Here is an 11,910-nt window from a genome sequence, read left to right as displayed (position 1 = left end):
ACCTGTAAGGGACAGCACGTGTGAGTGTGTTCTGTAGTGTAGCTTGTTATGGGGAAGGTCAGGTTAGGACACACTCAGAAATACATCTAACTGAGCTTTACATGTTGTTCTGAGAAGTAAAAGCAGCGACTCCTAAAACTAGCATTTTGATACAAAATAAGCTATATTAACTGTATATATATATATTGATATCTGCAATATTGTAGTTTTATATATCACCAAAATAGAAAACTCCATACAGCTTGAATCTTGATATATTGCCCAGCGCTAATTCCTAAATTATAAAACAGCCTAAATTAAAACATAAATGTGTATATGAAGCACATTTATTTATTTAATATACTTACAGTTAATATACAAGTCAACACGTTGCATATTTACTGTTAATTTCACGTTGCTTGTCTTTAAGTTAGGCATTTACATTTTATTTTCATTATGTATTGTCTTTTTATTTCTAATGCTCACTCATGTGGTTCTCTGGTATTCACTAATGACTTATTAGACAGGTCAAAACGGGTCAATAACCCTATCGGGAAAGGTTTCCTACGGTAGAGAATGGGCATGCGCATCTGGCGAACTGCGCATGCGCGTCCGTCATGTTGAAAGAAGGTAAGTTTGAGAGGCTCGTTAGCAGATTACTGTTTCGACACACCTGCCCTAAGACCATCCAACATGCAATTAATTAGCAAATCTTTATGCTGACAGTATTTTTATTAAAGTTATTGAGCGCAAATCAAACAAGTGTGTTGAACTTAAGTTCTACTGCGGCCGTCAAAGGGGCTGATGTTTGTGATAAACCTCACTTTGGACTTGCAATGCTGACATGTATAAATGCTTATAAATTCCCCATTTAGGTAAACAAAATGCTTTTGTAGATTTGGAAATTTGTGTTGCTTTACATGAGCTACAGTTTTTCCACAGATTTGTTTTTTGTGCTGCGCCACAAAAACCCATTTGTCAAAAGCTGACACTGCCATCTAGTGGCAAAATAGTATAATGCCGAACATTAGCTGCTTTACTTTTAGAATATGTAAAAAAAAAAATGTATGTGTCAATGGCTGAGTTAAATGTACTTTAACTGGAATTTAAGTTAACTTGAATATATTAAATATTCTGTGCTCAGGTGATCAAATGGATACACTTAAAGAAAGCAATACTATCTGTGTCTAATCAATTAAGAGGATATGTAGAATTGATTCATAGACAGGCAAGAGGAAGTTAAAATCAGATGCATCTAAAAAAAAAAACTAAAGGAGGTTAATTTATGGCTCAATCTGACCTGTTCAGTGCATCACGTCCTACACTACATCATTGTTTTTTTTTGTTGTTGTTTTTTTGCTTTGTTTCTGTTTCATAAGAGTGCAATAAATACCTGCTGCTATTCCCCAAGCAATAACAGACAAGGCATTTAAAAAAATTCTCAACTTTTTATTTAAAAAAAAAAAAAAAAAAAAAACATGTAATACTATAATTACACTGTGGTAAAATATTATTTTATTAAGATCACATTAAAGCCTTTCCTCTACAGTCCCTGAATTACCTAAAAATAACCCAATCAATGCTGTGATGGAGTTTAGTATTGTCATTAATAATAATAATAATAATAATTAATATCCTTTTAGGGTGACAATCGAACATTCTGTCCAGGGACTGCAGATGAAAAATAGCCTTTTGGCTGTATATGGTATATATTTGATATTGATCTTAATCTAAACTGGTCCTGTTAAATAAACCAATGAACAAAAAAACAAATAATAATAAACCTTAATGAAATAGTTGGTACCAGCGACCCCTTGCTTTGTGTAGATTAGCTTAAAACACAGGAAAATACTTTACTAACGTTAATAACACAACACAGCCTATTAAAACATAGCTGTTCAAACAATTAAAGGACATGTATTCACCGTATCGCATATATCCTGAATGCATTAGTCAGCCGGATGTACGTTTCTCAAGCCACCGGCGGCAGCACTAATTCTCATTTTGGCAGTTGAACCTGAACGCCTCTTAGGAAGAAAGAAACTAGTAGACAATAGACAGTTCCTGTCCGATGCGTTCATGGTCCTCTGTTTATTATGGGATTCCGCGTTTCGGGGCTGTACCACGTCAGTGACGTCACTAGTAATAAGAGGAGTTTTCGTTTAACACACATAGCACAACCGATGATGAGGAGTGGGGTTTTTCGTCAACCACAGGTACTGTAACACCCGGAAAAGTTCTGTACTCCTGATATTGACCTGTTGTCCATCTGTCTGTCCGCTCCTATATTCATCCTCGGTCATTTTAATCACTGAAAAAGATGCTGAGGTCCGTCCTATGAACAGTGCGTACGTGACATCCGTCACGGAAGGTGTTTAACCTAAGTGAAGCTTTTTTTTAACACCCTTTTAATTAATTATACACTTATTTAAAGTTTATTCTTTTAATTGTGACATAAGTGGCTGTAATAAAAGCAATTTCCCCCTGGGATTAATAAAGGAATTCTGATTCTAAAGCAGGGAACAATGATAGTCTGACAGATACATGGGGAGAGAAACTATTATATATCGTTAAAACCAAAGCTGCACAAACGATAATTCTGTCAGCAGCTGCTGCACTAATGATTGAGACCATTTCTGTTCAATTTGGACATTATGGGAGGCTGAGTGACGTCATCACCTTGTAATGAACTTGCTATATCTTAAAAATGAAAGCAGCACAAACGATTGAGACCATTTGTGTTCAATTTGGACCAGCTTCACTTACGTCTCAGACCACCTCGTGCTGAGATCGATTATGAGCATGCGCACTACCGGAAAATGAATTTTCGCTAGTTCCGCTGTGATTTGAGTGAGTGACAATCTCAGTCAACAATTTGAGTAAAGTAATAGTGTCTCATGCAGCAATGTCAATACGAATAGGAATAGTTTATTCTCCAAAAAAACACGATTATAATAAAACTCAATACGAAAAGGAATTATTTATTTTTCAAAAAAACATGATTATAATATGCATTTCAAAAAATAATAGTTAACCTAATGTAACTTTACAATAATAAGCTGTTGTATTCATATAAATTAGCAATCTGATCATGACAGTCATATATATATATATGTATATATATATAATATATTAATCATTGGTTGATTTTTTTAATCGATGGTCGACTAATTTGATGTTTTAAGCATTTTTAAAATCAGTACAGCAGTCTCTGTATGACATTGCATGGTAATTCCAGCATGGGTAAATCTCAGTGTGTAGCAGTCACGTACTGAGATTATAACCTAACCTTAACCCTGAAATTTGTTACGATATTGGGTTATAACCTAACCCTACCCCTAAGACGCTACGTACGTGCACTTCGGTAACCGTACCAACAGCACCGGGGGTTGTTTTTTTAAAAATTTGAATAGTATTATTTTTCAAGTTTTTATAACTTTTGTGTTTTTACTATCTTGTAATTTTAGGTTCTGTTTGAGCCCATTTAGATTCATGAATATAATATCTGCCCACTTTAATAATCAAATTTGGTTTCTTCCAGGACCATTCAAAATGCCATTAATTTTACTGTATTCTTATTAAACATTATTCAGCGCAAATCCAACTTCTACTGCTGTTGTCAAAGGGGCTGATGTTTGTGATAAACCTCATTTCGGACCTGCTAACATGCATAAAATGCCTATAACTTTTCCATTTAGTTAAACAAAACACTTTCGTAGATTTGGAAGTTGGCGTTAGAAAGGAACAATCTGCTTTACCTGAACCTCATTTTTTGTACAGACTGGTTTCAAAACTCATTCGTCAAAAGCTGACGCTGTCATTTAGTGGCAAAATAGTATTTTAGATTTAATACCTGGTACATGCTGAGAATGAGCTGCTTTACTTTTAGAAAATGTTCAATGGCTCAAGATAAATTTACTTTCACTGGGATTTAAGTTAAGCTCCTCTTGAAGATATTGAGTATTAAATATTCTGTGCACAGGTGGATGGATGAACTTAAAGGAAGCACTACTACCTTTATCTACTGCGTTTGAAGAGGATACGTGTAGTGTGTAAGAGAATGAGAAATAAATACATTTACTTACAAGATGGTACTCTGGAATCGATTCATAGACACACGCAAGAAGAAGTTAAAATCAAATGTATAGGAGATTCATTTATTGCTCAATCTGACATGTTTAATGCATCACATGTCTATTTTGAAGAGAAATCTCTATAAAAGCAAGGAACCTCTGTCTGTCTGTCTGGCTTTTCCTCAAATATCTCTGTGAATGAGGCTCAGATTGACCTGAGACTTTCAACATGGCTGCTGCTTGTTTCAAAGGTGTGCATATATAAAACATATAGATGATAAACTTGTTTGCTTTCACTGCATCATAGTTTTTTTTTTTACATTGCTTCTAATTCATTGGAGTGTAAGAAATACCTGCAGCTATTCCCCAAGCCACAACAGAGACAACAAGGCGTTTTAAAAAATCCCTAACATTCCATTTTCCTTCCCTGACTTCCTCTTCCCTGTTCCCTTCCCCTCACTTAGGTGTAACACTGCCCTCTCTTTTTATACTGTCCCTTTAATAAAGTGTTTCTTACCCTTCCCAATTTTCCCATGGCGATGGTCACAATTATGCAATAAAATAAATTCATTCATTAAATTGCATAGCCAAAACATGCATTGCTGTCTTAAAAAGATTGCAGTTCTTTTAATGTTGACCTTGGACAGCATGTGCAAAGCGCGAAAACAAAAAAAACCCCTAAATTTTTATTTTCCCAGATTAGACTTCAATATTTCAAAACACATGTAATAATATTTTGATATTTGTTACACTGCTATAAAATACAAACATGTAGATTTTCATTAAGGTCACATTAAAGCCTTTCTTCTGCAGTCACTGAATTACCCCCAAAATAACCCCATCAGTGCTGTGATGTGGTTCAGCATCAACGCAGAACATTAAAATTAGCATTTCATACGCTGACAAACACAACATATTGATCTATTGAAGAAATGTAAGTACAACGGTTGAGCTAATGCTTCATAAAGTTATATTTGCTCAGGTGTACAACTTGTGCTGAAGGCCATATTAATTCAATTGAAGGCAGCATTTTTGTGGTTGTATATCCTTCTTTTATTTATTCCTGTTTCCAGAATAAAGGTTAGATGCTTTCTTTAACGATTCCTCCTTTAGATAGTAAAGCAGGTGCGCTTGTATTGATTAGTAACCTGAAGGAACTGGAAACAACTGTTTCTAACATCCATCGACAGACAAAACTCATGTTTGAATAATTTCAGCCAAACAAAAAATCTTGAGTATTGATTGTCGCGTTAGTTGGAAGCTGCTTTTAAAGAACTGCTCTCAGGCCTTTTTACGAAGTTTGTTGCTCAGCTGCTAAAAGCGCAATTGCACCGTTTTAATGAAACTGTCAATGCAACACATGAGCTGCCATAAAAAAAAAGAATAAAATTCATTGTTATTGTTGACATTTTAGTACAACAGGCCTTTTTTGAAATTGTAGTTTGATTTTACTCCTTGTCATCTCAGAAAATGGTTATTTTAGTGATAAATAATTAGGATTACATTTTGAAAAGGACACTGAGCGATTTAAAAAAAAAAATGTTTTGTGTCTCTTCAGGAGGTGGTGCATTATTGGATGAAAACACTTTACCAACGCATGATTAATGTAATGTCTATTAATGTGAACTCCAAAAGCCACATAGCTGAAAGTAAAAGCAGATAAGAAAATAATAGAGAGCACTGTATATGTAGTTTCTGTTTATTATTGAACTTTTGTCAAAACCGACGTTTCCCCACATCCCATTAACTGTGGGATGATTTATCGTCTTCTGCTTTCCAGCACTAACATTGCCATTAATTGGCCTATTTAAAAGCACTGTTTGAAGATGAAAAGACTAAAAAGAAAAAGTCCAGTGCATGACGCCCAATAGATTACTCTGCACTTGGGAAAACTGTAACTACAAAGGTTTTTGAAAGACGTAAGAAGTGGAATTCAGAGTCACTTCATAAATTCTTCTTTTTTATGGCTTTTGTCTTTAGGACAGAATGTTTGACTTTAGCAGGTGTTTTATAAAGTTTTATAAAGGACCATCCATCCTTCTTCTTACTCTCTAAGTAAGCCACCTGTTAGTTTATACCAAATCATTTTATTTTTTTAGGTTAACAATAGAAGACAATGGCTTCAATCTATGTTCAAGCAGCTGTTGATGAATAGTTATTGCTGTCACTTGTGTGCATTTGATTCTAGTATTATTTATAATTGAATTTACTGATGTCTAACTCTGGAACTGACTTCATCAAAAAACAGTCATTCTTTACCCCTTTTCAAGACTAAAAAACCTGAACCATCTGAACGCATATACCAGGGGTCTGCAACCTGCAGCTCTGGAGCCTCATGTGGCTCTTTGACTCTTTTGCAATGGCTCCCTGTAGCTTGGAAAAAAAATATTAAAATAATGAATTGTTTTTTCTTACAGAGGGTAATGATGATTATTGACATTAACGTCAAATAAAATTCTTATAAAGCAAGTCTCTGCCACCTTCCTACTTAAATTCCTGCAACCTCTACAGACCATCAACATTCCTGTGTGTTAACCTTAAGTTTTAAATCCTTGGTAAGATAACAAAACTAACAAAAAAGACTATTCTGGAAGAAAAAAGAGACTTTATTTAATTGCCACCATTCAGGTTTAATATGCATGCTTGATATGTTGCAAGAAATTAGAAATTGTCATCACATGATTGTGTGTTATCAAATTCAAGTAATTTTTTGTAGCCCTTCAAATCCATTATTTGATACTATTTTAACTGTATAGAATTTAATACACTGTATTGTCTTCATTGTGAAGGTATTTTTTCCGGCTCTGGAATGACTTTAATCCAGGCGAGATTAGGCAAAAAGGCTCCTTTGAGAGTAAAGGTTACAGACATATATATTAATTAACAGTCTTTTATTTAATTATGTATGTTTTCTCTTCTTTCTTTCCTATGTTTTAGTTTTTCTTCTTTTCGTTTGAAATATTTCTGGAGCATCTGTAGAAAAAAAAAGCAATTTCTCCCTTGTTGTTTATAATAAGTTCACCCAAAATTGACCAAAGACTATTACCAAAACAGTTTGACTCACTCACTCTTATCAGGATTGATGAACATTGCTGCTCTGATCTCCTGCAGTGTTTACAGAAGGACTCAACTTTGTGCGTATTTGTGTTCACACATCTTTTAACAGTCTTGGCAGAGCACTAGGACGCCCGCAGTCTTCACCATGATCTCCTCGCTGCTCTCATACAGTCTGTGTGCGGCGGTCACCGCAGTGACCCAAGGATCTCACTGTGCAGCCCACTCCAGCCTCCGGGCATTCATCACCTCCACCGCCCAGCGTGGCCCCCAGTGTGGGCATTCTGCGGACAGCGGTAAATAACCTGACACCTTATATTTAAGGGTTAAGCATTAAAAGTGCAAAAAGGCAGATAAAAGTGTAAAATACAGGGCCGGCTTTAGGTCATTCTGTGTCCAAGGCAAGAGTGGATATATATACAGTATATTTATATAGAAGAGAACAAGATTAGCAGGTATAGTTACGGATTTTTAATATTAATATTCAATTAAGAGAAAATAAAAGTGATTGTAAAGGGTGTGTTTCACGTTTATTATACCTTTTTAAACTATATTTAAAAAATGTTTAAAAAAAATTGGTAGGGGCGTAATCTGGCACTGGTTAGATAGCAGTGAAAACAAACATATGTGCATTTTTATGTTGGCAAAAATACAATAAATACTCTCAGGCATCATTCTGTGATATGTTTGAACTGAAGATAGCATAACTCACTCAGTGCCACTGACGAAATATCTCGTTATTTCAAATCCAAACGCTCAGTGCCATTGACGAGTGAACTCGTCATTTGCGTTTTTTCAAAGGGATTACTAGAAAACACCCTGGTGGAGGTCCCTCATCAATATCTAAGCTGTGGGGTGTTGTAGTGACCAACTGTGCCCTGAAGATGGCAGCAGTACACTTTTAGATGAGAGATTAGCCACTGATGCTACCCAGCAAAGGAGGAAGCTGGAGGAACTAGTGAGATTATGGCGCTATGAAGTAATATTGTGACGTATCCAGCAGCTCACAGCTCCACATACTAACACAGAACATGTGTGGACATGAGTGGATTATTGATAATGTTGCAATGATGAGATAAAACCATCAACTAACCGGGCCAAACGGGTAATTGATGTGTGTTGGGGGGGGGTTACAAAATACCCCCAGTCTGTGAGCCAGATTGCAAAATAATAGGTGACACGTGGGAGGTAGCTGCGCACCTTTGGATGAGAGATCATCCATGCTCAGCAGAGCTAAGAGGGAGAGGAGGAAAGGCGTTTACAAGACAGAAAATAGTACTACATATAAGAGTTGACGTTCCCAGCAGCGCACACTTGACCAGAGCGTGTGTGGAACTCATGGATAGTGCACCAATGGTGAGATAAAACGATAAAAAAAACAAAAAAAAAACGGGGAACGCAGTGACACTCTGCATGTCCGGGGAGGAAGAGGAAGTTGTGTGTGTGCAGACTGACGGGAGAGACAGTTGGAGGAACGCCATAATACAGTAAGAAATCTATTCAACTCTGACTCAGATAGATAAATAATAATAATTTTGCCATCAAAAGCCCGGTCTCAGTGTTTTTGTTGTTGTTTTATATAAGGAAACCATGTTCAGATGTTAGAGTTGTCACTAAAGCAAAAAAAATAAATAAATAGCTTTAAAGTCACTGAAAAAGGCTTTTTTCTCAGCTTTTTGCTCTGAAACTGAAGATTTGTGTAAAACTTGCTCTATTCAACGGCTGATTACAAAAGAACGAAACGAGCCAGAAACAAATTATTTTTTTTTGATGAAAGTAGAGGTTTCAATCTTTCAGAATCTGGTGTCAGATTTCAGATAGTCATAGAAAATATTCTGTGGGTCTTTAAAATCAGTCAAAATGCTCAAAAATGGCTGGCACTGAGGGGGGTAGAAAATCAGAAAATTGTTGGCACTGAATGAGTTAAGATAATATATGTAATATAATGATTTTTACTACTTCCTCCTAGTATTGGGGTAGGCTACGTAAAGAGGTAGTGAATATATGTATTCCATTTCCCAGTTATTGTACACCTGCTGTGACGTGCACTTCATGATTAATATTAATAGGGTGAAGCACATGAGTCTGACTCAATAATTACAAATTTCACCTTTACAATTTCAAAATGGTATGAAATACAATTTAATTATTTTTTTTTTCAAACTTGCAAGATCAAGTAAATGGTAACTAACTGTGATTCAAGTATCGTTATAAAAAACAAGTGGTATGTTTATCAAACTGTCAAAGTATGTTTTTTCAAAAAGTGAAACATTTGCTACTATAACAGATTCTGATTCTGTTAGGTTCTTACATTCTTTAAATGAAAAAAAAGTAACAACATACATTTATAAAAGTGCCCAGTATGTTTTATAAAAATAAAGTGCTATCATCTTTCAAGCTAAAATGCAGTTTAACAAGGTCTGACGTGCTATGCATATGTTAGCACAATTAAATGTTTTTTTTCAGTTAAAAGACATGATTAAAAAAAATTTTTTTTTGCAATCTTAATTTTTTAACCTATTAATAATATCTTGTGCAATGGCTTCATAAGCAAAAAGTAAAATAACAAGAAAGCTATTCAGACACAGGAGAATTCAGAGTACTTTGATACACAATGACAACAGAAAACAAACAATGGGACACTGATGGTCTGATAAATAGGCTCAGCTAACTAAAACACACTTTCATATTACATATAATAATCAATCATAATAGTAAAGTAGTCTGCTAACAATAATGCTGCATGCATGATGCTATACAAAAGCCTGAACAGAACTTTTGCTCCCTCGACTTTGTCAAAAACAGGAGAAAAAAAAAAGGCTTTGCCCAAAATATGCATATAGAATGTTTTAATAAATGTAAACTGATATATATATATATATATGAATATATTAAAATAATGCAACAGCTGAAACCAAGGTCAGGAAAATGTAAAAAGAAATAGTGTATAGGCCAGTTTTTTTAACCTTGGGGTCATGACCCCATTTGGGGTCGCTTGGAATTTAAATGGCGTCTCCTTAAGTAATAGTAATTGATTAAAAAAGATTACTGAGTAATATTTTTTTTATTAATAAATGTTTCTCCTTATTATATTATTTTAAAAATTAAAACATGACACATAATCTGAAACACTGTATTCTATAAATTTAGTTCAAATAAAACGCTGTATAAAAATATATGACCTGTAGCTTTTTGTCACTAATTCTGTATTTGTAATGTCTGTAATAAGCCTGATCAAAAACAAATTCTAGAAAATTGTGATATCGAAATGGGATCACAATCCAAAAATTGGTTTGGAACCCCTGGTATAGGCTGACTGTATGAGGACTAAGTGACGATAAATAAATTGTGAGAATTGTGCAAATTTGTTTCTCAGGGCCACAAACACCATTTTAAAAGGTTTCGTTTGTGCTTTCTGTTGTTTCTGTGCTGCCCCAGTGTCAGTGGTGACTCACCTTCAGCTAAAGAACATGCTGTCAACTGGTGACATTCAACTGTTTGATGTGCGAAACCCAGAGGAATACGAGGCTGGTCACATCCTGAAGGCCATTAACATCCCATGTAGGTGACAACTTTCCAAGTCATGCCACACAACTTTTATTACTTATTTTTTCATATATATACAGTTTAACCTTTCTTCATTCTGATTGTGTTATAGTGAGCAACCTGGAGGAGTCTCTGAAACTTTCCCCTGAGCACTTTGAGCAGAAGTTTAGGGTGAAAGCTCCTGAAAAAGATGACACCAACATTGTTTTTCAATGCAGAAGTGGCAGAAGGAGCGCCACAGCTTTGGAAATTGCAAATCAGCTTGGATTTACAAGGTTAACAGCAAATGATCAAGTATTTATGCACAACATGGTGATATCACATAATCCAGAGTCATCTGTCCTCAGATTTACCCTGTAACCATTCACTACAAACCCAACTAATGAAGAACTTTCTCTTTCTCAGGGCCCGACATTATAAAGGAGGGTACATCGAGTGGGTCGAGAGAGAAGAAAAATGAAACAAAGCTACACAATGGATTTCAAATCACTACCCTGCTGATCAAACATAACACAATACATAAATCTGCTCATTAATTGATTGTGGTGATACCATAAAACTTGTGAAAAACTGTTAGTACAAAAGACTAATATTTTTTTTTTAATTTAATTGTGAAATGATTGAGTGTGTGTGCGTGTGTGTGTGTGAGTGTCCTATTTTAATTCAAAATTGAATAAACTGATAGATGTACAACCTCTTTGCCTGGGATGTGTTGATTTGCATTTCTAAGTATTTTATTTTCAAACTGTAATGCACTTTGAAATGCAACAATGTGTGTCCAAAAAGTGCTTTATAACTAAAGTTTGATTTGTTGTTTTTTTTTTTTTTTTATTAACAGAGTTTCAATGAGAAATGTGTTTAACCATCGCATTTGGTTAAGACACCCAGAAAAAACTGGAAAACTCCTTTTTATCTGCTTTCCTACCTCCTCATACCTCCTCACTAGCTGAAATATCTTGGAGACAGTCTTTAATAAAAACGTCCTTCTTTAAAGAGCATTAAAATGTATAAAAGCTGCCATTAAGTACCGTATTTTAAAGTGATTTCAGTTTTATTTGTGCTTAAAATAACATTCAAAACTTCTTTAGAGTTTTTTGTTGTTGTAAATGTGGCCTTTTATTAACCTAATTTATTGAGATGTTGCCCTTTAGGCAGCAAGAGCATCCTGCACTAGAATCCCTTTGTGGAAGGAAAACATTTCTATGTGAAGATTTGTTCAAAGTTAAAGAAACATATGTCTGTTTCATATGAGACATTC

General features: G+C 34.9%; 1 protein-coding gene across 2 annotated transcripts; it reads left to right on the top strand.

Annotated features, from left to right (window-relative positions):
• The first annotated feature begins 506 nt into the window (after window positions 1-506).
• Window positions 507-11,353, top strand: LOC114454298 (thiosulfate:glutathione sulfurtransferase). 2 transcript variants are annotated; one of them, XM_028434655.1, is made up of 5 exons: window positions 507-609; window positions 7,219-7,402; window positions 10,545-10,667; window positions 10,765-10,927; window positions 11,058-11,353. In XM_028434655.1, exons 2-5 carry the CDS (start codon window positions 7,255-7,257, stop codon window positions 11,110-11,112), a joined length of 489 nt encoding a protein of 162 aa, XP_028290456.1. In that variant the 5' UTR covers window positions 507-609; window positions 7,219-7,254; the 3' UTR covers window positions 11,113-11,353. The 2 variants fall into 2 exon arrangements, with proteins under 2 accessions (XP_028290456.1, XP_028290455.1); XM_028434654.1 differs by lacking the exon at window positions 507-609 and adding an exon at window positions 2,057-2,195.
• Window positions 11,354-11,910: the final 557 nt, after the last annotated feature.

Source organism: Gouania willdenowi, chromosome 20, assembly GCF_900634775.1.
Source record: "Gouania willdenowi chromosome 20, fGouWil2.1, whole genome shotgun sequence".
Lineage (NCBI taxonomy): Eukaryota > Metazoa > Chordata > Actinopteri > Blenniiformes > Gobiesocidae > Gouania > Gouania willdenowi.
Note: the sequence above shows the minus strand (reverse complement) of the source record. Positions and strands in the feature narration are given on the sequence as shown.